We start from the raw sequence: 26,725 nt of genomic DNA on the forward strand, positions 1-26,725 counted from the left end.
ACCCCCTAGGGCCTTCCAGGCAAGCAGTGAATGGACAGCAAAGATGGCAGGCAGGATGAACAATGCTGCACGTTCAATATGACCAGAAGGAGAGGCAGAGAAAGCCCCACCCTCCTGGCTCCCCAGTGACTTGCTTGCACTGTCCTTTTCACCAGCAGGGTGAACACAAGGCCAACAGTGTCTAAGCACCTGCGTCTCTGGGAAACTGGGATCTTCACCTACATGAGAGTATTCCTTCATTAGTCCCTTGTGGATACAGGGCTGGGGCTGGGGAAAGACACTGGCCTGTGCCCTCACTTATGTCGCTAGATCCTCTTAAGGACATTTGTGGGCTCTTATATAAGGTTAGCCCCTCCAGGAATGAGCCCAAGGTCTGGACTTGGGATCAGTATACTTTTTCTGTATAAAGACATATAACGAATGTGTTAAGTGGCATGGGCTATATGATCTCTGTCATAGCTATCAACTCCACTTTCCCTGAAAGCAGCCATGGAAAATACCTAAATGTATGAGTTGGCTGTGTCCCAATAAAACTGTATTGGAATGTGAACTTCGTATTATCTTTACTTATGATGACATTTTCTGGTTTTCATTCTTTTTTCAGTCATTTTGAAGAGTACAAAAAACATTTTTAGTCCAGGTGTGGTGGCGCACGCCTTTAATCCCAGCACTCAGGAGGCAGAGGCAGGCAGATCTCTGTGAGTTCAAGGCCAGCCTGGTCCACATAGTGGGTTCTAGGACAGCTAGGGCTACAGGAAAATCCTGTCTCAAAAAAACTAAAAAAAAAAAAAAAAAAACCAAAACCAAAAAAACATTTTTAGCTCAGTGGACATGAAAAGCTTGTGGCACAACAGATTAAGGTTACAGGCCATAGCAGCCAGCCCCTGGCCTTGGAGATCACGTTCTGTCTGCTGCTATAGTTACGCACTATGCTATCCCACTGACAGGTCTAAAAAGAGTACCTCAAATTTCAGCTCAGACCAACCAAGGAACCTGACCATTTTATCATCATCTTAGCAAAAGGACCTGAGAAGACATCTTACTTTAGCCTCAGTTTCATGGAAACTAAGACTTTGCGTTCCAAATACATCAACATTTCTTTTCCTTTTCATTTTCCTCCTGTCCTGACAATTATTGTGAAATGCTCCCTGGTCACATGTGTACATGACTTATCTTTTGAAAAATCTGTTGCTCAAGAAGGTAGTGATGTGTGTATATGTTTACGCATAGTTCATTTAAAAAGTACAACCTATACACATCCAATTAGAGATAAATCTATAACATGTATATATTGATGACATTAAAATAATAGCTGTCCTCTTGTAACCACTACCTACATTTAAAAAAATTCTTTAATTCATGGAATCAAGAAGAAAAAAACACTTTCTCTGCATTAAGAAATTTTATATACTCATGGGACTGGAGAGATGGCCCAGTGGTTAAGAGCATTGGCTGCTCCTGCAGAGGACCTGGGTTCGATTCCCAGCACCCACATGGCAACTAACAACTGTCTGTAACTCCAGTTCCAGAGGGGAATCTGATGCCTACTTCTACCCTCTGCAGACGTTGCAAGACACAGATGCACTTACATACATGTAGGCCATATATTTATACACATAAAAATAATAATAAAATATTAGAAAATTTATATAATCTTCAGTATGTTGAGGACACAGGATTAAGCCATTTCTTGACTTCTTAAAAGTGATGTTGCTAGCTGGGCATGGTGGCGCACGCCTTTAACCCCAGCACTTGGGAGGCAGAGGCAGGTGGATCTCTGTGAGTTCGAGGCCAGCCTGGTCTACATAGTGAGTTCCAGGACAGCTGGGGCTACAGGGAGACCCTGTCTCAAAAAGACCAAAAAAAAAAAAAAAAAAGAGTGATGTTGCTAAATAGCCCACAAGGCACCCCAATATTTAACCTTTGTATCCATTTCTCTTCTTCCCCCAGTATATTCTTTTAAGGATTTCATTTATTATTTTTATTTTATGTGTGTGAGTGTATTGTCTGCATGTTAAGTGCACTAGTGTCATGTAATGCCTGTGGAGGTCAGAAGAGAGCAATGAATCTCCTGGAACTGGAGCTATAGATGGCTGTTAGTTGCCCCGTGGGTGTTGGGAATCCAACCTGGGTCTTCCGCAAGAGCAGCCAGTGCTCTTAACCACTGAGCCACCTCTCCAGCTCCCCCAGTGTATTTGTATTCATTTGAAAGGGTACCTTGTGCGATGTTATACATTATATTTGTGGATTATTTCTTATTTATTATTCTCAGTTAAATATTTGCTTTATTGCAGTACAAATAACAGCTATGTTAGGCGACTTTGTGGTATTACAATAAAATACCTCATCCACCTAGCTTCTAAAGGAGAAAATGTTAGCTCACAGTTTGAGAGGTTCAAGATCTGAGATTGGGTTACCCCATTTGTTTGGTCTTTGGTGAGGGTGGTTGTGGTGGAGGATCTTGGCAGGAGTGTATAAAAGAAAACGTGAGCAGAGAGAAAGGAGATGGGTGGGTCCACGCTTGCTCTTTTTATATTGACTGTCTCTGGCAAACTCAGGTCATCACATGAGAACCATCAATGGGAACTGCCCTATACCTTAACTAAGCTTCAACTCTGAGGACTTTACTAGACTTCAAGCCAAAAAAGTTCTATACCATACAGCATTACCATCCTAGAGACAAAGGCTTTAATCACAATGAGCCCTTGGAGGACACTGCTCCTCCCTCTAAGTCATAGCAATAGTACATAGTAAGCACTCAACCAATATCTACTTGACCCTTTGCACAAATGATGCTTTCTTTCTTGACACCAATGTTGTGAGGACTTCTCTCCAACACACTCACACTTCTCTGTTGCAGACTCGAAGCGAAGCTGCCATGACTGTCCTGAGTGGCCACGTCGTAGTCTGCATCTTTGGGGATGTCAGCTCAGCCCTGATTGGCCTCCGGAACCTGGTGATGCCGCTTCGTGCCAGCAACTTCCACTACCATGAGCTCAAACACATTGTGTTTGTGGGATCCATTGAGTACCTCAAGCGGGAATGGGAGACACTTCACAACTTCCCCAAAGTGTCCATATTGCCGGTAAGTTCAAGGTTACACTATTGACATTTTTCTCTTCATCTTTTCAGTCACAAAAAGAATTCCCAGGTGTCTGTAATTGTTGAAGCTTTGATCATGCCCCTGTTGCTTTATGTGGGTTCAGGCCTGAGGACTCAGCAGCCTTTCCTCTGCTCTGCTAAGGAAGTCAAAACCCTGGGAGACCTTATTAAAAGGACTTTGCAGTCAAGTACCACCCCTCATCAGGAATGAAACGGAGCTGCCATCACGTGCATTAACTATACCACTGTCCAAACTCTCTAACAGGTGAAATTTAGGATGCTGCAGTATTTTGATACATACACCAGTAATTTACTTACAGAATTATTGATAGCATTTTAATTGGATGTGGTTAATGCTTAGAGAAACTTTGAATTGTTCCACCTTCTGATATTGACCAAATAAATAGAAACAGAATTCTTTATCCCTGCCATACAGAATTGCAACTTCTTCTGTGAGTCAGCTGCTGTCTACTCTGTCCAGCCTGTATTTAAAAGACTTGCAATGTTCTCACAGCTTTGGGTGTGTGCTGTGCGTGTGTGCACATATACATATGTGGCTTTCTTGCTTACAAAGGTACTAGCACACCAATCTATAATGGACAGTTTGGGACTCCGCAATTTACTGTGAGGGTATGAGATGCATGATTTAAGAGTCAGATAACTACTTTCTAATCATAATTTATTGTCTCCAGGCCTTCAAAAACTTACGGACATATATAGAGTATTACGCTTTTCAGAGTTTTGCAAAGACGATACTCATGTATGAAATTCTCAAAATAAAAAATTAAAATAAAAAATATTTGAATATTACTTATCCTCCAAACATTTGTGTTATCAGTTCATACCTAAAATTAAGGAATACACAATTCCCTAGCTGTCAAGGGGTCCTCTACTTTTTCTTTTCTTTGAGAAAGGGTCTCACTATGTTGCCCTGGCTGGCCTAGGACTTACTCTGTAGACCAAGCTGGCCTCAAAAGTCACAGAGATCTGCCTTCTTTTGCTTCCCAAGTACCGACATTAAAGGCATGTGCCACCACGCCTGACACGCTACTTTTGAAGCCCAAATCAATTATTTCTGTTATCGGTTTCCAGAACCTCAGAAATGTACCAACAACATTCAAGTAATACAATGCATTAAAGAATATATAAGGGTAATCCACACTCAGTACCCCCGTGTGTGAATTTATCTCCATAATTCCCAGCACACTATGTCCCCCATAAATCATCTAAAAGCATGAAAAACATTAAGCAGATCTCTTTTGGATGCAGGATGAACAACTTACTGTTTTAATGAGTGCTTGCAGTTAAAGATAGTCACATGTAAATAAATAATTCACTCGCTAGAAGACCATATACATATATTGTATATGCTTTGCTAATTTCATAAACATGGAAAATTGGACTGTACTTTTCAATGATTATCTTCTTACTGTGCTGTTCCACATGATCTCTCGCTCTCTGAAGGTATCTCTGTAAATATTGAACTAATTTCCTAGGATACACGAGTGTATTCATGTGTAGAGAAAGGGTGGAGTGTGTGACCTTTGGTATTTGTGTGTGTGTGTGTTTCTGTATTTCCCTCTCTGTGCCCTTCTCCACATTCCTCATCTGCCTCCATAGATTGGATTGAATCTCATATTTGTAGAGCTGTTGCAAATATTCCAAAGTTTGGGGCCTGGAGAGGTGGTTCAGCGGTTAAGAGCACTGGCTACACTTGTAGAGGACCTGGATTTGGTTCCCAGGATCTACATTGGTAGCTAACAACCTTGCATAAGTCCAGTTCCAGGGGATCCAATGCCCTCTACAGACCTCTGCTGGCACTTCACAGCACAGGTGCACTTACATACATGCAGGCAGTATGCTCAGACACATAAAATAAAAATAACAAAATATATTTTTTAAATGCAAAGTTTAGCATATTCAAGCAGAGTGGATTTGTAGGGAGTGGTCCTTGGCCTGTGCCTCCATATACCTCATTGTTTAAACAGTGTCCTGCAATATAAGGTTAGCTCAGAGGAACACAGAAGCTTTCTATGTGTGTCATTGGTATTTCTTTGATTTGATATCACATGTCTGCAACTGTACATGGATTGCCTTATATCACAATGGCTGCTGGGTTTCCTACAAGAACATGGGTGCAGATAGCTGAGGTTTATATACACTGGCAACATGACGCAGGAAGTTGGCCAGACTTATTTTGTACCAAAAGACCATAACAGATGACGTTCTTCTTCTCCCAAAAGAAAGTGCTTCAGTGCCTGGACCAATTTCTTCCCAGCATCTCTGGCCCTAGATGCCCTCCCTCTGTGATTCTACCTTACAGCAGTGTGTTTAGGAGGCTTAGAATAGAATCATGGCTTCCACCAAGTCTTAAAATAGAGTTGATGGGCTCCTTGTTGATAGCCAGGTTCTCTTATCAAAGTCTCTTCTCTAGGGATGAGGGCAAAAGGCGATAACACATAGCTATATGTCCAGAGATACATATGGCAGTCTATATGTATTTTGCCCTATACAGGCTGTGGGTTGAAGGCAACAGAGGTCTTCATAGAGTCAAGGGGAAGCTAGACTCAGGTTAGAAGTTCAAGGAAGATGGTGGCTAGATGGGACCCCCCCCCCCAAACAGGGTGATGCTGCATAGTTGCTGACTGATATGGGTCAGCCTAGTTACTTCTGCTGGGTCCTCCTCCTGAGGACAGGGTGTAGGGTCCTGGTCCCATCCTTCTGTATCATACCTTTGATTACACTCCCCAACTCCATCATTAACCCTGGATCTGCAAAGTATTTTTTTTTCTACTGTCTTATGTTGTTATGGGATTTTAAAAAAATCTGTTTACTGGCTTATTTATTTTTAATTGCACCACTAATATACAAATATATTCTTGTTATAAAATATTCAAACCATATAGAAGTACATAAAGTCAAAAGCAAACTTTCCCCTTCATCCCTTCCATTCTATGTAATTACTGTTATTAGTTTAGTGTGTATTTTTCCCAGAGTTTTCTCTTTGAATTTGCATACTTTTATAAATACATTTATAAATATATAATTTTACTTCAAATAGTTTTATCTTGTTCAGATTAGTGGAGTTGTACTTTTCAAATTGTTCTCAAACTCCTCCCTTATCCCATACTCACCCCTTTTTTGCTAGAGATTTTTCTCAGTCATTAGAGTGCATAAAGAGGTAACTCTGTCTCCATCCACAGGACACTCTCCTCTTGTCCACGTGTCCTGAAGATATTTATGTTTTATTATTATTATTTTTGTTTTATGTGTCTGAGTGTGTTATCTGCATGTGTATAAGTGCCCTTGTGTTGTTCAAAGCCCATGGAGGCCAGAAGAGGGCGTCAGGTTCCCTGGAACTGGGGTAGTGAATGGTTGTTAGCCACCATGGGTGCTGAGAACTGAACCTAGTTCCTCTGCAAGAGCATCCAGTCCTCTTAACTGCTGAGCCATCTCTCAATGTTAAATACTCCTATGTTGTTGGATAATTACATTATTTCCTTGACTTTTTTTTCTCACTGGAAAAATATGCAATAAAGTTTTATGACCCAAGCTTGCTTCCTTCCCTGTCCCCTTTGCAAGACACACACTAATTCCACTCCCTCCCACAGCCTCCAAATTGAGCAGAGCTGGGAGCCCTACCTCATCTCACCCTGCTCCACTGATTTCCTCCTGACTGTGTTGGAAATTCTCATTGGAAATGCTGTCTTTTGCTTGAGACAGAAGTGACCTGCTATTAAATAAACAGGCGTTTGAAATCCACCCCCCTCGTTACATTCTGAAAGCCAGAGGTTGCCACAGGACAGTTACTTAAATCAAGACAATTTCCAGGCAGGAGGAAGATGTAGACCCTGGCATTATTCCTCTCACACATTTGTTAGTAATAGCTTGATTGATTATTGAGAGCCAAACTGAAATGCTGCCATCAGCACCAACTACCCTTTAGATTAGCACGCAGCCCCTATTCCCTGAAATGTAGTTAGGCCAGCTTAATGTCAAGACATAAAAAAAGATACTTGTTAAATAATTTCCCAAAGCTCCAGCTCAGTCTTTAATTTGTTTTTATTTTCTCTCTCTCTCTCTCTCTCTCTCTCTCTCTCTCTCTCTCTCTCTCTTCCCCCCACCCCATGCCAAAGGGTACGCCATTAAGTCGGGCTGATTTAAGGGCTGTCAACATCAACCTCTGTGACATGTGCGTTATCCTGTCAGCCAATCAGAATAATATTGATGATACTTCGCTGCAGGACAAGGAATGCATCTTGGCGTCACTCAACATCAAATCTATGCAGTTTGATGACAGCATCGGGGTCTTGCAGGCTAATTCCCAAGGTAAGGACAGCCTGTAATACTTCTCTGCTGTGCCTACAGGGGACAGGGGCTGGCAAGCGGGCTATCCCTCACTCAGTAATTCAAAGAGGCTCACATCAGCCTGCCTGGCAGTGAGACCTGTGGTTGTTGCAACATTAGCTTACACTGGAGCATCTGTTCTTGCCATCCTGGGATGCAGGCCCTGATGTGTGCTGCCTCCTGCAAATAGGTTGACTTTTAAGACAGTAAATGAGTCTTTAAATGGTCACCTTCTCAGCCTTTCCAGACAATGGGCTTTATGATCAGGGTCACTGGCTAAGTATCAGAGCAACGAAAATGTGCCAGCTGCCCAATTCCCTATGTTTCCTTCCTCTACATACTTTTGATGGAACTGAGATTGGTGTGTTAAGCTTTGCTAAGGTTAGGGCCACATCTGAGACTCTCTTCACAGAGGGGTGGAGATCTCTGCAGGGTGTGGATGGTAAAAATACTGGAAGTTATTTAGCAAGAGGGGATGCTTGCCTGACAACTATCTTCTGTCTGGGCCCTAATCTTCCCTATTCTTGGTTCTGGGTTTCTGGGCAAGTGGTCACAAGTAAAGATGTCATCTGGTAGTCTTTGGGGGAACTTGGAAATCAGGATCTGGAAAGATAGAAGACTAAGCATTCTCCTGAGTGACACCTCTGTGTAGATGGTAAAAATACTGAAAGTCATGTAGCAAGAGGGTATGACACCCCCACCCCATGAGCTATAGGATGGCTGTCAAGCATGGCCTACTTGATGAGTGCCATTGACTGACAGATGGGAGTCAGAACCCTTTCATTCCTTTCATTCCAGGAAGAAGACCCATGAGGAATGGGGCTGCTGGGGTAGGACTCTCCTTATTGAAGGCTGGGTATAGCTTACACGCAGGTCTTTCTGGAACCTCAGTTCAATCATGTAGTTTATACTTTAGTGATCTGCTACCTTTTGACAACTCCAAATTACCATTCCCATCTAAGGTCTGCTCAGCACTGCCATGAAACCAGAAGCTATAGTTCCTAGAGACCTCCCCTTTAGAGGTTTTCTTCCTTGCACTGGCTCTGGGGGAGAACTGACCAGTGAAGGAAGAGTCCTGGGGTGGGATGGAGGAGGAGAGGCCTTGCTGCTTTGCAGTCACACCCCGAGCATCCCTGAAGTTCAAAGCCACTCTTGGGGAAGCTTCTTGAGAATCAGTAGCCTGGCTGCTGGGGACTGGGAGAGGAGGTGCGACCCTGAGAAGCTTGAGGATCACAGCAGCTTCTGGTGAAGCCGGAGCGTGGTCTACTTTGCCATTGCCTGTGAAGTGGCAAATGGGGGCATACTTGCCTTGGTCTTCTGCATCCCTTTAGATGATTACATCAACCTCTAATGCTTGAATCTGAGTGGTTTCTATTCTTCTAGCCTAACCCTGCCTGAGGTCTGATTTTGACCTCTTCGTTCCACCATCCTGTCTACTATCCCAGAACATAAATCTTGGCTCATCTATGCAAGACAGCAACATGCCCAGGCTCTAAGGGAAGCCCTGAGCTCTAGCTCTTTGCACATACAGGAGGCAGAAGCCTGTCTCCTGTCCAACCTGCCTCGGGTGCACAGGGGAGAAAGGATATGAGAAGACAGTAAGCTGAGGCGGCGGAGGGTGCACCCTGGTATGTGGTACCTGCCTTTTAGCCCCTGCTTTTCAATTTGTCTCCCCCACCTTTGCCCTGGCAGGAATGTGACCTGGGGGAGCTTGTTGGAGACGCATCATCTCCTGGCCCACCCCAGACGTACCTGTCAGATCTGCATTCTAATAAGCTCCCTGGGTGACCAGTACAGGCTGCTGTAAGGCAGAATAAATCTTCACACTAACAAACCGAGTGCACCGAACATGCTGATCAACATGTTCAGACATGCCTTCTATCCTGGGGAGGAAACAGCAAGTGGGATGGAAAGAATTATAAGGACCAGTTCTCCCTTTGGGGTAGAGATGGAGGGAGCAGGACGGGGAGGACAGCACTCCCTTTCCCCTGCATGCCTGGGTCCTCCCAATGCCATCATGACCTCAGGGTCTGTGGATGAGTCCCAATGTATGATCTACCCACATGTGCACCTGACTTAGGTATTCTTTTAAGCTCTCTCTTAAGTCTTATCCTGCCTCTAATTCTGTACAATATCCAAACCAGCCAAAAAACTTCCCCCATGCTCAAAAGCCTTGCTTCAAAAAAATAGAACTAAGCAAAGAAAATAGATGTCAGCAAGAAGTGTGTAAGGAGAAACTGATTTTTCTCTAAAGAAAGAAGGGCCCTCTTTCTTTTTCTTTTTTGTGTGCATATGTATACATTGCTAGAGTCTGAATGATCAACCCTCACTGTTTATATGTAGAAATTCTAACTTTCTATGGGTTTTAAGAGTGGGGTCTTGGGCTGGTGAGATGGCTCAGTGGTTAAGAGCACTAACCGCTCTGGCAGAGGACCCAGGTCCAATTCCCAGCACCCACATGGTGGCTAACAACTGCCTGTAACTACCATTCCAGGGGAATCAGATGTTCTCTTCTGACTTTCACAGGCATTGTATGACAGAGGTGCACTTTGGGGTCTTGAGATGGTGATTAGGTCATGAAGATAGGCCTTTCACAAATGGGGTTGCTACTCATAAAATAGATCTTATCGAAATCCCCTATGCCCTCACTGCCATGGGAAGACAGAGAGGACTTCATTTATGAATCAGAAACTAGGCAGTGCCTTGATCCAGGACCTTTCAGCTTCCAGAACTATGAGAAGACAATTTCTGTTGTCAGTACCAACAGTTGACAGTAGTTGGCAGCGGCAAGAGTGAGCTAAGGTACACTCAGAAGTAGGCAGAGAGGGTGGGTGCATATCCAGGAGGCAGTGGTTCTCCTGGACTCTCAGGCCAAAGTGGGTCAGGCCGAAGTGGGATAGAGCAGGTGCCTCCTGGGAACAAGCAGTGAGGACTATTCCTAAGACGCAATGTTGAAGCTATCGGCAGCCAAACCTGCGTTTCCTTTTTTTTCTTACCCTATCTGCTCCTGTCCTGTCCTTGGCCTCAGCACCATTCTCTGATTACATTCCAATGCTCCAAAGGCAGTGGTCAGGTGGTGGTTCACAGCACCAAGAAGAGGTTCTTCCCCAGTGCTCACCTCTGGAGTTCACCCTGTGTCCAGCACTTTGAGTTCTTTCCAGCTCATGGGCTAGGTGGATGAGCCGAATGGCCCCGCTGTTCCCCTCTAGACCCTTTTGATCAGCTGCTGTGCCCAGTTGCCTCTGATACTTGTTTCTCAATCCAGGATCTTGGCATGTCCACACTCCAAGTGGACACCAGAATTATGGCATCATGGAGGATTTGCTCTTTGCAATTTGGGAAACAAATCTACTCCCCTCCCTGAGTGAGAACCTTAGAGATTTCTTATACCTGCTACACCAAATTTCATTCTTATGTGTCCCATGGTCTTCGGGGAAACCTCAGCAGCTGCTTTGTTTCCTGAGTTGGGTTGCCATTTCTCTAGAAGCCAGCAGGATCTAGAAATGTGGACTCAGGATAGTGCTGTGCATTTGGGCTAGAGTCGTCGTGTAGCTGTGTGGGAAGTTTTTTCTTACGTGCTACAATTTAACATGAAAAGGGCATCTTGACATTGAGAAAGCAGGGCCTCTGTGGGGAGGATCTGTGTCCGAGTACTTGCCACAGCATATTACTAAGTCTCCTCTCTTTTCTCTTCACTCCTTTTTCCAAATTCGCATCTGGTGTCGCTTTTCTAGCCCACATGGTGTCAGAACTGACCCAGCCTAGGGATTCTGGACCAGACACTTTCTGAAAAGATAGGAGATGTGATGGTTGGTTGTCAAAAACAATTACCGCAAAATGTGGCTTACTCCAGGCGGGATGGTCTATCCGATGTGACATTTGGCTCTATGAGATGCAGTTTTAATATACAGCAGGCAGAGCTGGAGTGACAATTATATAAAGCAGGTGAAGCTGTTTCTTGCTGGTCAGCAAACATCAGCTCAGAACCACTTTACAGCTCTTTACCAGCAACTAAGTGCCTTTATTTACAGAGTGCCTGTCACTTCCCTTTGGCTGGAGAGCTGGTGTATTATTTAGCACGCATTTATCTGGGGAAAACATTTCAATTTAAATCAGCTGGTACAACAGTGGCTCTTGCCAGACTGTTTCCCTGTGGTTCTCAAAGACAAGAAGGGAGTTTGATCTTGGAAGGGAAGGGAGGGTGAGAAGAGGAAGGGTTCATTCTCAGAGAGCCTCAGGGGTCAGTACCTGAAAAGAGAGAGCATGTGATGGAGTTGCTCACTCATTTTTTAAAAATATAAAATGTGAAATGAACAACTTCTAGCTTATTCTTGCTCCCAGTCAAGATAATTCATAAGGGAATGAAAGAGGAACAACCATCAGTGTCCTGCATGCATCAGCCACTGTAAAGGATAACGATGACTTGGATTCTGCCTATTGCTATCAACAAGGAGCTTAGGGTGTGAGGAACAAGGACAATACAAGGGGATGAGGCTCAGGCTAGCCAGAGAGGAACACAGAGGGGTCCTAGCTTCATATTTTCCCATGTCTTTAGAAGTCTGCCCAGAGGTGACAGCCGGGGATGAGTTGACTGCATGTAGCTATTAAGCGCTTGAAGTGGGTCTGATGTGACTGTGATGGGGGAACTGAAGTTTTCCTTTTATTTCATTTTAATAAATTTAAACGTCAGTAGTATATTAGCTACTTGTCACGTTAGCGATTGTCACTGCTGTGAAAAAGTACCTGACAAGAAGCAATTTAAGGAAGGAAGGGGGGCTGTTCTGGCTTACAGTTTGTGGAGACACAGTTCATCATGATTGGGAAGGCATGGCGGCAGGAGCAAGAGGCCTGTTGGTCACATGACATCTGCAGACAGGAAGCAGAAAGTGAACGAGATGAGGGTCAGGCTATGAAATCTCAAGGCCTGTCTCCAGTGATCTTTCTCCAGCAAGGTTCCACTTCCTAAAGGTTCTGCAACCTTCTTACACCGTGCCACCATCTGGGGACAAGTGATCAAACACGAGCCTTGGAGGACATTTTGCCTTTAAACTATAACAAATAGTTATATATGGCTAGTGGCTGTGTCGTTGTACTGCTTAGGCTCAGAAAATAGACTCCGAGCCTTACTAAGGGTTTGGATTTGGGGAAGTCATCAAATTTTTAGAAACAAGGTGCTTAAATCTGTCTTTAAAAAAATACAGTGTGGCCAGGCATGGTGGCACACGCCTCTAGTCCCAGCACTAAAGGCAGAGGCAGGCGGATCTCTGTGTGTTCAAGGCCAGCCTGGGCTACATAGTGAGTTCCAGTCCAGCTGGGGCTACAGGGAAACCCTGTCTCAGAAAGACCCCCCCCTCCAAAAAAATACAGTGTAATCCTGGCTGAAGTTAGGAAGAGATGGAGGCATGAGCTGTGAAGGACTCTAGAGTGGACTAGACGAGACGGGATGTGGCTCAGCATGCAGCCTTGTGATATCAGAGGGAAGTGAGGCAGAAATGGAGGTGGATTAGAAGTATAAAAAAGATGGTCACTGAAGTCAGGGGGTAAAAGGAGGTATGGATGAGCAGCATCAAGAGGCTGAGAAATGAATTTTGGAGGCTGGCTAGTAGATGCATGGTCAAGCAACTAAGTAAGCAGAGGACTGAAGAGGAGACATAGGATTGGGAAGAAGGTAAAGGATTTGGTCCTGGTTCCTTTTAGCCAGTGGGGACCAGCCTATCTTAGAACCATGCCAGCCCGCAGTGTTATTTCAGTGCTTACATGAAGAGTAGACTCTTTTCACTTTCAATGGAGAGTCACAGAAAGCAAAGGACCCCATGATGTTTCGACAGAATAGAGTTGACTGTTACCTTACAATGGAGTTATATCTCAGTAGATCCTTTATAAGTTGAAATACCGGGACTCTGGCAGGGAGATGACTCAGCAGGTAACAGCACTAACTGCAGTAATCAGGCAAGCCTAATGACCTGAGTTCTATTCAGGACCTACTTAAAAAGCTGAATATGGTGGTGCACATCTGTATTCCCAGCACTCCAGTGACACCACGGGAGGCAGATAGGAGAATCAGCAGGAAGCTTGTGGGCCAGCCTGCCTGGAGTAGACATCAGAATAACAAGAGGAACCTGACTTAACAAGGTGGAAGGCCAAAACCGATACCTGAAGTTGTCCTCTGACTTCTCCACATGCACACAGTGCATGTGTGCATGCGCGCACGTGCACACACACACACACAGCCACAAAATAAATAATTAAAAAGTTTAAAAGAAAGTGTACTCAAAACTTAGTATTCTTGGCGTACTAAATATCGCAGTGTAGTAACGTAGCCCGCTGTACAGTGGAAATTAGAACGTCTCTTGATGTTTGACTGATGAACCAGGAGTTACATCTTGCTGCTTCTCAATGACAAAGCCAAGTATCTGACTATTGCTGGCTAGGCCAGGAAAAAATTCAAATTCAAGATTTAAGGTTCAGTTTTTACCAAATGCATATTACTTAGCTCCATCATAAAGTCAAAAATTGAGCCATCGTAAGTTGCAGTCATCTGGACTAAAATAGCAGGTCACTGTGTATAAAAGTTGGCAAATGAAGATGTCGTACTAGAAGGCAGGGATAATAGATGCAGGGTCCAAAAACAAAACAATAAAAAAAAAAATCCCTGTGAGGTCCAAGAGGAAGAGTGTGGATTAAGATGTGGGAGAAGTAACCGATGGAATTGGGATGATAAAGAGGCAAGTGTGTTGATGTCAGGGAAAGAAATACTTCCCAGAGAGCCAGACGAGAGGTCGGTGTTATTTCACTGAAACAGTTCTTCCCCTAGCAGTTCTCAAGCCCAGGGCACAGCTCATCTGAACACCACACACCATCCCCCAGTCCAACCACCACTGGCAACACCCATCTTAGCAATCATGGCAGTGTTTGTGGGATTATGTGGATGTGGTAGACTATGGCAACCAGACTATGCATTTCTTCCATCACTGGCTTCCACCCTGGCTGCACATGGTAGTACCTTGAGATACTTTGAAAACCATCCACATCTGGGTTGCACCTGAACATTGTCTTTGCCTTAGTCTGGGGCACACCTGGTCTCAAGAACTTAATCAGTTGCCAGGTGATTCTCATGAACTGCCTGCTTGAGAGCACTGCCATTAGTGGTCCTGAGAGGAGGCGTGGATAGAGATTACTGTTTTGATGGAAAGATGAAGGATGTGAGCCTTGGAGAAGTTAGGCATATTTTTTTTTTTGTCTGGCTTTCACAGCTTGAGGAACTGGGATCGTAATCATGATGTTACTATTTATTTATTTATGTATTTATTTAGTGCGTGTGTTTCTCTCTCTCTCTCTCTCTCTCTCTCTCTCTCTGTGTGTGTGTGTGTGTGTGTGTGTGCACGCGCACGTGTGTACACCCACATGTGCCACAGCATTGCTGTGAAGGTCAGAAGATATGTTGGAATCTGTTCTCTCCTTCACCAGGTGAGTTCCAAGAGTCAAACTCAGGTCGTCAGGTTTAGCAGCAAGCGCCTTTACCCACTGAGTCTTCTCATCGGAATCCCTTTTGCTTCCTTAGGACAGTGCTCTTAGTTCAGCTTAATGATTCACCTCTTTCCTTGCATTTTTTTCGGTTCGGTTCAACCTTCTCATGACTTCAACAAACTCAGGTAGAGGAAGAAGGGACGGATGGATGGAGAAAAAGCATCAGGCTCTGTTTTCTGCCCACCGGCTCTATTTGACAACTTTGCTTCTGTCACCAGAGTCAGACTGATTAGTACAGGGTGTTCATTTCCTGGTGCACAGCTTTGAGAGGTGACACAGCTGAGATGTATCACCACCTAATGTTCACCCCAAAGCCGGCAGGATGGCCTCCTTTAGCCAGGCTCGGTGTCTTTAGGAAGGAGTGTGTCATGTGTATTTCAGTGCCTGGGATACATTTAAATGTTGGTGTTATGGTGCCTGCAGTTGCTCCTTCCCTGGTGTAGGCTTTGCATTTGTCCGAGCCAAGCTGCCTGTCCTGTATATGTCCATCCAATTCTATATGCACATGGCAAACACCTGCTCTATGCCAGACTGCATGCTAGACACTGGTAGAGAGAAGGTGAGTGGGAAACATGTTCCTTGTCCTGGCCACCTTCTATACAACTATAGAACTCTAATTCAGAACATTGCTTTATTACTGTGATTCATGAGGAAAGAGAAACACTTGGGGAAATTGCATAGATTTCAGCAGATAGAGACAGAGTACACTGGCTGGAGTTAGAGAGACTAGAAGTCAGGAGGTGAGATACATGGGCATGTCTTTGAGGGATGGGAACACGTACCATTTGACTAGAATGAATATATATATATGGCAACAGAGAAAGAGGTGAGGCTGACATGTGGCTAGGACTTTAAGGAATTGCTTCTTCACTTTTGAGTTAGGAAAATATAAATAATTTTTATGAGTTTATCAACTAGGATATTGTAGATAATTTAATAGGTACCGGAGAACAACAGAAGGTTTCAGAGGATGAGGGAGATGAGATTGGACTTGTGCTTTAGGGAGATTGATCTGGCAGCCCCATGAAGCATTATTTAGAACCAGAAAGAAGAGGACTCAGGGACACTGGGTAGAAACTGTGGTTATCCTGGAGGAAGATTGGAGCTTTGAACTGGAAGGTTGTAGCAGGAATCACTACAGAGATAAAACAGCCTGCAAAGATGTGGGCTTCCTTCCTAACACTGAGGACAGTGATGCCAACTCAGAGTTGGGGAGTGGCTGCGGGAGAAGCAGTGCTGGTAAGGCTGGGTTTAGGCAAGGTTTGTTTCCATGAGAACTTGGCAAGTCCAGGTGGGTCTGAAAGCCGATAGAGAAAATGACCTCTTGAATCTAGCAGAAGGTCACGGTTACAGCTATGGCCTCTTGTCATGCTCTAGACAGTAATGAAAGTGTCAGAGAGGAGTGGGAACCAGTAGTGAAGGGGAAGGGTCTGAAGACCACCTTAGAGAAAGGAAGAGGAGAGGACTGGTTAGGTTGGTTCTGAAGAATCCAAAGCTGAGACCAGGTCCCCAGCATGGCAGGGAAGGAGCTGAGACATCAAACCCAAGACCTCTGTCTGCTGCCCGGTTTCCTTTGCTCCTTTGCATTCTATAAATTTATGCTTTACTCTAATCCAGATCTTTTTTTTTTTTTTTTTTGGTGACATGGCCTCATGTATTCCAGACTGGCCTGGAACTAGCTATGCAGCAAAGAATAACCTTGATCCTCCAACCTCCATCTTGCATGTGCTGGGATTATAGGCATGTACCATCATGTCCATTTTATGTGATGCTGGGGATTGAACTTGAGTTTCTGCATGCTTGGGTTTCAGGCAAGCACTCTGCCAACTGAGGTCCCCAAATTCTAGTCTATGCCTCTTTACAGCCACCAAGTTACAATTACTATATTGGCAGAGAGAGAGAGAGAGAGAGAGAGAGAGAGAGAGAATATCTTTCTCTAGCCGTCTATTACCCAAAGCCATAGTTCCCCTAAATGAATGCCCAGATATAAACAGACTCCCTCCTTTCTCTGCATTTCAACATAGGTTAAGCACCTTAAGCAGGGAATGACAGTTTTCACAGAAAATATGACAGTGGTTCTTAGAGAGCGTGAGCATTCATTAGGGGCATAGTGTACATCTCTTCAACCTGAAGACTGAAGACTGAGATATCTTTTACTGTTCTGAGAAGAAAGTGAGACTTCTATTTTACCTTTGGGTAAGATGGTATGGATGAGAATCTTTAACTCATTGGATGACAAAGGCAGGCTCCTTGAGGACTTTCCCACACTGGAACTCAGTGATACAGTTCACAGGAAGAAATGCAATGTAGGCATCTAAGCATTCATTTGCAAACCATCACTAAAGGCAGACTGGGTGAATCTTGCTGGCAAACAATACAATTTATTGCAACTAGTGATCACTTCAACCTGGTCGATAGGAGAAAGAGTATGTTAAACCCTATGATGATCTGAAGGAACAAAGAGACAGACAAAAAATGTTACGAAGGAGACGGCAGAATGAGGAAAGCCTGAGCAACAAGTCACCTAACAAATGGTTGAAATTAGCAGATTTAAATGTCCATTGTATCTTGGGCTTCACTGGGACAAAGACCAGAACCAATAGATAATAATGAAAGAACTAGATTTTTCTCCCAACATGAGGAAGTCATTCCCAGAGACAGAATGGACTCTCTATAAACATTGTGAGCGTCCATCCTATCACCATGCGCCAAAGGAAAGTTACTGCCCTCCATGATGTCTGTGATGAGAGGCATATTGAATGAGATGAGCTCTGTGGTCCTGTATAACTGAGGGTCTCTGGTGTTTCATGGGGTTTTATTACATTAGGATCTGCATTTTATATGCTCTGCAGCCTTGCTCCAGAGGGAAAGCAGTGGTGTTTGGCAGGACTGGGGTCATGGGTCTCTTAGTGGAAGTGTTCACATCCTTCCTGAATGGCGCTGTCTTTGTGCCTCGAGATGCAGTATGGCCAGTACTGTGTGAGCAGCTCACATCTGGTGTTTCCATTAGCATGACAGACCACCCCGTCCCCAACTCCCATGTCACTCTTCAACACCTGCCCTTCCCACTTTCCTCTCTCCTTCCACGTCTCTGGACCTGGCTTCCCACATACCCGGGACTGCGGGCGCACCTATGCACATTTCCTCCCCACGTCCTCCTGCCTTGAAATCAGAGCAGCAGCTTTTCAGCTGCCCCTGTATAGCGTTTCACAGTCACAATACTCTCTCTCAATTCTAAAATGGCAGTGGGGTGGCAGGCATTTCTCTTTATACCCACTGAACGAACAAAGCTCAGTGCTAAACTATTTTCCTTGCATTGTAACTGAAGCTGCTGTTGGCTTCCATCCCAAAAACCAGAAAGACAATTACACTTAACTGTTTAGAGATTTATACATCCTACACTGGAGTAGCCTCTAGGTAGTAACTTTAGATACCCAGCCCAATCATTTTCTTTTATTGGTTTGTGATTTAGATCTTATTTTGAGTCCTCTATAATAAGAGTAGTACATTTCATTAAAAGAGCTTACTAAACAATAAAGAAAATCTGGCTTAGGGCTCTGAAAGGGTCTCAAGTACAGAAAAGGGCCTTCCCTGTTACTTTTCTTCTGTGGACTCTGCACGGTGTATCTCAGTCCAGTGGTGCCGATGTGTTCTGTAAAGCAGCAGTTACAGCTATTTTGTAAATGGTTCCGACTTAGGAGAAATTTTCTTACACAGTGTATTTTGTCACATGAGAGAGCCTCTTAAGACTGCCATTTACCATTCTGTGGATAAATTCCTGGTGAGAGAAGCAAGGAACAACAAGATCCATTATAACAAGAGATTGAGAAATGCTACCAACTCTTGACCCTTAGGGGTTAGCCTCCAAACATAAAGATCTTCCGTGTGTGTGTGTGTGTGTGTGTGTGTGTGTGTGTGTGTGTGTTTTGTGCACATGTGCATGTGGGTTCATATACCTATGAAGGCATGTGTGGGGAGACCAGAAGTCAACATTAGTGTCTTCTTCCATTGCTCTCCATCTTATGTTTTGAGCCAGGGTCTCTCACTGAACCGGAGCTCACTCTTGGTTTTGTGTACATGGGTGCAGGAATCTGAACTCAGGTCTTCTTGCTTGTACCCCAAGCATCTTACCAACCAAGCCATCTCCTCAGCCCCACAGGTCTTTCTTGGGGAACGGAAGTGGGAAAGATGAAGTGAAAATGGAAGAAAAATCTTTTCCTTCCAGCTGTATACAGAGCAGATTTACTTCCCCATTCAAACTGTGACCAGCTTGGGACAACAGAGTGAAAGGAAATTTTAGCTTTGGAGACAGAAAACCGATGTGGGGTTGTGTTGGGAATGGGTTGGACGCATCACCTTAGCATCAGGCTGTCACATGTCAATAACTCCACCAAATGTGTGTGTCTCATTCATGCCTCTTTTAAAAATCACAATTCTTTTTTCTTCAAATTAAAATTTTTTCTTTATTTTTGAGGATTTCATGTGTGTGATTTTTTTTTCTGGTTTTATTCAGGTGAGTCATGGACCTCATCTTCATATATAATCTCCCTGACAACCTGTTGAAGTAGAGGCTAAACTCTTCATCGTACAGATGAGAAAGGGATGCTCGGGAAAATTAAGCACCTTTTCCAGCATCTCAGAACTAGTCAAGAACACACGGACTTGATCTCCAGACAGTCTGAGTACAAAGACTGCTTTTCTCACACACAACTTCTTCCAGGAAAGACAAGTGTTTCTGTGTTCTGATGAGAAATAACCTGATTCTCATCTACTTTTAGGGGCTGTAGAAGCAACCTTGCAGCTAAATATTCCAGAGGAGTACTCAAGATGTGCCTTTCTTGTCCCTAAATGATCCTTGTAGCCAGAGGGCTGAAGTTTGTCTTGGATCTTTTTATCTCTATGAATCTCCCTGGGGGAAGGGCTGGTGTGTTCTTGGTTCTTCCCATCCCAACAATACACACTGGGGTTCTTTTGAGCTGAGTCTTTCTTGCTCCAACAACTGTACAGACAAGAGTACACTTGGGTGAAATGGAAGCATTATGCCTAGTCTTTCTCTATAAACACAGAATTATTTGAGCTGTTTTTTCCCTATTAATTTGGATTGCATGAGCTACAGAGATGGCTCAGTAAAGTGCTTGCCATGCAAACATGAGAACGTAAATTTGATCCTCAGAACTCAGGTGAAAAAGTCAAGTATGGTAGCATGCACTTATAATTCCAGTGCTGTGGAGTCTGAGACAGGTGGGTCCCTGGGGCTTGCCAGCCACCTAGAATAATCATAGAACCCCAGGCCAATGGAGAGATCCTGCCTCAAAAAACAAGGTGGAGGGGCTGGAGAGATGACTCAGTGGTTAAGAGCACTGGCTGTACTTACAGAAGACCAGGTTTAAATTCTAGCACCCACATGGTGGCTCACAACCATCTATAGTTCCAGTTCCAGGGGATTCAGTCCCCTCTTCTGACCTCCATGGGCATTGTAGGACAAGGGTGCACTTACATACATGCAAGCAATACACTTATACACATAAAATAAAAATAAATAAATTAACATTTAAAACAATGAGGTAGAAAGCCTTTAATCCCAGAATTTAGGAGATAGAGGCAGACAGATCTCTGTGAGATTCAGGCCAGCCTGCTCTACATAGAGAGTTCCAGGCCAACTGAGGCTACAGAGAGACCCTATCTCAAGAACATCAGCAACCAACAACAAAACCCCAAAACCAAATCAAAACAAAATAAAAAAGGTGGATCACACTTAAGGAAAGACAGTTGTGGCTGCCCTCTAGCCTCCGTACACACACATGTATACTCACCCCCTGAAAATACACACACACACACACACACACACACACACACATGAGTATGGATTGGACTATGAAGATGTCAGGAGGAGCATGAAACTTTTGAGGTTTTGCTATTACTTGCTTTCGTAGAAAGATATTAAAAATATTTCCAAGTTTATATACCCCTTCTACTTCCCAGGTAGAAATTTCCATAGAAAGCTGCAGTTGCAAACAAACAGACCCTTCCATTCCCCTAAGCCTCTGTATTAGGCTCAACAGCAGGATTGGACTATGAAGATGTCAGGAGGAGCATGAAACTTTTGAGGTTTTGCTATTACTTGCTTTCGTAGAAAGATATTAAAAATATTTCCAAGTTTATATACCCCTTCTACTTCCCAGGTAGAAATTTCCATAGAAAGCTGCAGTTGCAAACAAACAGACCCTTCCATTCCCCTAAGCCTCTGTATTAGGCTCAACAGCAATCTAGATAAATAGTTGTGTGGAATGCATACAGAATTGTGTAATCAAAGGAGGGCAGAGATTTGTCACCCCATGGTGTCTGTGTCTGTGTCTCTCTCTTGGTCTGTCTCTCTCTATTTATCAATCTATCTAACTGTATCTCTCTCATGATCAAATTCTGGATAAGGATGGATCAATCAGCAGTACTTTTTGTGAGCATTGGTTTGGTTTACACTTTATGCCAGAGGTGAAAGTCCCCATCCTTCGCATTGTTACTGTCATCGTGGATCTAATGGGATTTGCACAGGCAGAAGTGACAGGGATGTATAAAATAAGTTGTATGGCATCATATTTGGATGCACATAGTTAATGAATGATACAGGGTTTGGGACATTTCAGAGCACCTTGTAAAGTTCCTAATGTGAGCCCTTTGTAACTTCCTCAGGCATAAATTTAATCCACATGCTGAAAATAACATGCATGCCTCAAGCTAGCAAGGGAGCCTAGCCAATCATCCAATGCTCTCTACCTGTGCTTTTACAAGCAAAAACTTCTGTGAAGTCTTCAAACCCTTGTTTTATTTTTTCTAAGTGACCACTCAAAAAAGACATCTGATTTATAAATGACTTTAGTTTGGAGATTCATAAAGTACTTAAAAATTTCAATGGTCCTTAAATGCTTCAATTATATTTTATGAAATGTTCTAGAGGAAAAAATTTCCCCTAATTCTAGAAGAGCAATACATTTGTAATTAAGCATCTTGTTACATATATCTAGAACAGATTTTTCTACCAGATATTTTAAGTCCCATGTGATGTGTCATGAGATGGTAGTGGTTGCTTTGGGGTATGATCAAGTTTAATCATGGCATATGGTAGTTATCTTTAGATGAACAGCTTGAGTTCAAAACCCTATACCACTTACTAGGTCTAGACAAACTGTTTAAATTCTCTGGGTCTCATTTTTCTCATGGAGCCTTTAGTTTCCCTTGGATCACTAAGTTGCTCTCAGTATGTAGCCAAGGTCCAAGGGTTCCTGTTGTCCATAGAGCACCTTTGAAGTGAGCCAGAAAGATGTTTCTCCTTTATCAGGATACTTTATTTTCATCTCTTGAACAAAAATGTCATAATGTATTGATTATATTTGAACTATTAATACACCACTTTTGCCATTGGCTAGGAAATATGTCATAATAAATATATAATCACAAATATCTGTGAAATGTGTCATGTCCACCTTGGTTAGTCATCACAGTGCTCAGCCCTCTCATCAGACATGGCAGCCCGGAGTAAATGGATGCAGAACACTGACAGAGCTCAAGCTATGTGAGCTCTTTTTGGTTGTTATTATTATTGGATAGCCTTACAGTTTCCTTGCATTTACCTCTCCAAGATAACACATACCATGCCAACTCAACCTACCTATGTGCATGCACCAAAAACAATGACGGTAGAGAGCAAGACAAGTTTGAGAGTTGAACAGTTCAGATGAGGCAGCTACAAAGCCTACAGAGTTAAGGAGGGATGGGGGATATTGACAGTGACAACAGTGATTCTCCCACAACGGATAGGTCAGTGTGATGCCACCCAGTGGAGCTTCTCCGTGAAGCAGAGATGAGGCATGGGACAGCTCAGTGACAGAAGGCCTCACGCATTTCCGCTCTAAGGTGACTAGTTACGGCAGGAGTCAGGATGTTCAGTCAAGTGATTGCATACCAGAGCTACGTTTGGTGGCGTCTGACCAATGGTACCAGCTACAAGTCAGATGCTTTTGTTGGTGTTGTTCTTGAGTAATTTTAGCCCTCACTAGGACACATGTAGTATAACTAGTTCTTAACTGGGGAGAGGCCTTGGTCCCTTTGAAATATCTAATAAAATGATAAATCTTCTCTGTCCTTCTCCCCAACACCCCATAGACATATGTAGTATGTGCATCTAAATTCAAGAGGGTTAATTCTCAGTTAACCTCCAGCTTCACTGAGATTTAAATGACAAATAAAAATTGTATATATGTAAGGTTTGCAGTGATCTGATATGCCTCTACATGGTGAAATGTTTGCCTCAACCAAATTCATCAATATACCCACCACCTCACTTAGTTACTAGTGTGGGATAACAACTCAGGAAATTTCAAGTTTTCTATACAGTATTATTAAACCATGATGAAGATTAGGGCCACAAATTTTTTCATGTTATGATCAAAAATTTATCAATATCCTTAGGTCAACCTCTTCCCATCCCTGCATCAGCCCCTGACAACCACTGTTCCATTTTGCTTCCACAACTTCTTACCACACAGTGAGATCATAGTATTTGCATTTCTGTAGCTGGTTTCTTCTACTTAGAATCCTTAGAATCGTCTTCTTCAAGTTCACCCATGCTGCTGCAAATAGAAGCCTCCCTCCCTCCCTCCCTCCCTCCCTCCCTGCTTCATTTCTCTTTTCCCTCCACTGGCTCCCTGTCTTCTGCTCCTCTCCCTCCCAACCTCCCTCCCTCCCTCCCTCCCTCCCTTCCTTTCTTTCTCCCTTCCTTCCTATCTTTCTTTCTTATGGCAAAATAATATCTTTTATCCACTCATCTGTCAGTGGGCACTTTGCCATGTCTTGGCCCTTGTGCACAACACTTCGGCGAACACAAGAGTGCAGATATGTCTTTGAGATACTGACTTCATTTCATTTTGTTTGGATATATATCTAGAAATAAAAGTTTGCTAGATTATAGATTATATAATAGTTCAGTTCTTTATTTTCATACTTCATATTTCTGTGGTATACTACATCCTCACAACACTTTTTCATCTTGTCTTTAAAAATTATGTATTGCCTGCATATATGTATGAGCACCCATGCCATGCAGTGCCCACGAGGCCAGAAGAGGGCTATTGGATCCCCTGGAACTGGAGTTACGGACAATTGTTAGCTGCCATGTGGGTGCTGGGATTCAAACCTGGGTCTTCTGCAAGAACAGCCAATGCTCTTAACTGCTGAGCTATCTCTCTAACCCCCTCCGTTGTCTTTTTGGGAACAGTCAGTTTTATCAGCTATTACTGGTAGCTCACTGTGATTTCAATGTGCATTTCCCCAATGATTAGCAGTGTTCAACACCTTTATGTATACTGGACCACTTGTATTTATTTTGGGGAAAAAGTTGAGTCTTCTCAAGCATTCTGCCCAAATTTAATCAGGTCATTTTTTTCTATTTAATGATATGAACTCCTTATTTATTCTGGATATGGACCACTTGTCACACATCTAGTTAGCAAATAAGTTCCTTCATTTTATGTCTCCTTTTCATTTTGTTTATGATTTCCCTTGCTGTATTAAGGTTTTTAGCTTGAAGTATTTCCACTTACATATTTGTGCTTTCATGACTGGGGCTCTGGTAACTTTGCTCAAAACAGAATTTTAAAAAATTGCCAAAGTGCCTGTTTACTAACTTTTCTTCCAGGAATCTCACAGTTTAAGTCTTATGTTCAAATTTTCAATCCATTTCAAGCTAATTTTTGTGTGTGGTATGATAGAAAGATCCAGTTTTATTCCTTTATTCCAATTTCCCCTGTACATTTCTCGAAGAGACTGTTATCCTTTCTCCATTATGTGTTCTTGGTACCTTACTGAAAGATTAGTCTATCAGGTATGGGTAGATTTATTTATGACCTAGCCTACGGGTTTTCAACCAAGGCTGCAGGCAACATCTCAGAACACTTAAATCAGTCTCTAGTGGTTGGAAACATCCCTTAGTGATTCCAACATGGCCGTTCAGGTTGAGAAAAACAAGCCCAGTCCCTTCCTTTCCTGAGGTAACTATTTCTAAGCCTTGAATCAGGGCTACTGATCGACTGACTCTTACTTCTCCATAGAGCTGGCAGCCTTGTGAGGGTGATGAGTGGGAAGTTTGAACGGCATAGAATAGACATCATTAAAATGTGCGTAATGAAACTAAACTTTCATTCCCAAGCTCCCACATGGTTCCCAGTCTTGTACATCCTGATTGAAAAAGAGCAAGGGAAAATCAGCCAGGAATACCTGGTTGGCCTAAGAAAGGGAAAGATTCTGAAAATCACTCAGACCACGTGACTGAGGGCAGGCAACAAAGGTAAATAATGAGAACACGACTGAGGTTTCACACTTAATCTATAAACCTACTTTTAATAGGCCCCTGGGTGATTATAAATTCACGGTGGCTTTCTTTTTATCGTGATTATGGGAGGGCTATGCCATCCACATTGCTGAAGGAAGACTTTATGATCACCAAAGTGTGTCTCTATTTATTTGCCTTTAGGATACTGAGGAATTAAAGGGAGGAAAACAACTCTTTTCAATGAGCATTAATTATATACCATGCAAGGAAGCAATTGCTTCTATGTTATGAAATATTAAATCAAAATGCCTCCCGTTCCCACATGTCTCAGAGATAAATACAGCAGTATTTTGAAGCCCCTCTTGGAGCTGTTTTGCCTGCAAATTTATTGTTTTGTCTCCATTTTCAGAAAGCCCTGTTTTCTGTGAAGTATAGCACTCTCGGTAGTTTTTAAGGCGTAAACTCCTCTGGAGTCGTCTGTGTCGGCAACAACTCTTATGTAGATAGCACACGAGGGACGCTAGGTTGATCGGCTCCTTTAAGATGACGAATGGGCAGAGAGGGTTATTGTCTTTGATTGCAAGCCTTACATCATCTGTATGTAGGAATAAGAGGGCCATACTTTATCTTTAGCCATTTTATAAATATTTAAGTCCTTATAGTTGCCTAAAGATATTAAAGCATATTTTACAGTAGTCAGAATATAAATATTATATATAGCACAAGATACCAAAGTAGTTTAATGAATTCATAATTTTCTGTTCACATTTATTGGAATGTGTTTTATGTTCCAAAAGTTCCATTTAAAGAATAAGATCCCATTCTGCTCCCTGAAAACATACCCAGCATTGGCTAATATTTGGGACTGGGTCTTAGTCCCATTCTGTGGAGATACTGGGGGGGCGGGAAGTCAGAACCCAGGGATATATTTTCTCAGTCTCTGGGTTTAAAAATAACCATATAAATCTTTTCAGAATAAACAATTTTGGTAGTGCTTATTTAAGCCATATGGTGTTCCAAAGAGAATACTTTTTTTTTTATTATTTCTTTTCACATAGGGTCCCTTGTGTAGCCAAGGCTGGCCTTGAACTCCAGATCCTCCAGTTTCCACCTCCCAAGTACTAGGCTTTATAGGCAGGCACTACCATGCTTGGCCAAAAGGAAAAACTTTTTATAGTCTTTCCCGCTGTTTCTAGTCGATTTATTCAAGAGGCCTGAGACAGGACCCATAAAGATGAAGTTTGAAATTTTCTTATCCTCCCCGCTCCAACTCCCTTTTGTAAATGAGGAGGAAAGGGCTTCACCTGGACACAGTGGTGACGCATGATCTTGGTTTGGACAGTGGCTTTCCGATGCGTTCTGAGTAGTTCTCTCTAAATGGAAGAGTGCCCCTTATCTTTCTCCCTTTCCTGCACCAGAGGGCGTGGC

The 26,725-nt window shown here is 43.1% G+C and overlaps 1 protein-coding gene across 21 annotated transcripts in view; it reads left to right on the forward strand.

The window, feature by feature from the left end:
- Kcnma1 (potassium calcium-activated channel subfamily M alpha 1) overlaps window positions 1-26,725 on the forward strand; it is a 788,086-nt gene that overhangs the window by 711,908 nt on the left and 49,453 nt on the right. For all 21 annotated transcript variants that reach the window (XM_008849872.2, XM_008849855.2, XM_029554470.1 and 18 more), the window contains 2 exons: window positions 2,861-3,085; window positions 7,239-7,431. In XM_008849872.2, the coding sequence (XP_008848094.1) occupies window positions 2,861-3,085; window positions 7,239-7,431 (418 nt within the window). The remainder of the gene's footprint in view (window positions 1-2,860; window positions 3,086-7,238; window positions 7,432-26,725) is intronic.

This window comes from Nannospalax galili, unplaced genomic scaffold (assembly GCF_000622305.1).
Source record: "Nannospalax galili isolate Female #2095 unplaced genomic scaffold, S.galili_v1.0 scaffold83, whole genome shotgun sequence".
NCBI lineage: Eukaryota > Metazoa > Chordata > Mammalia > Rodentia > Spalacidae > Nannospalax > Nannospalax galili.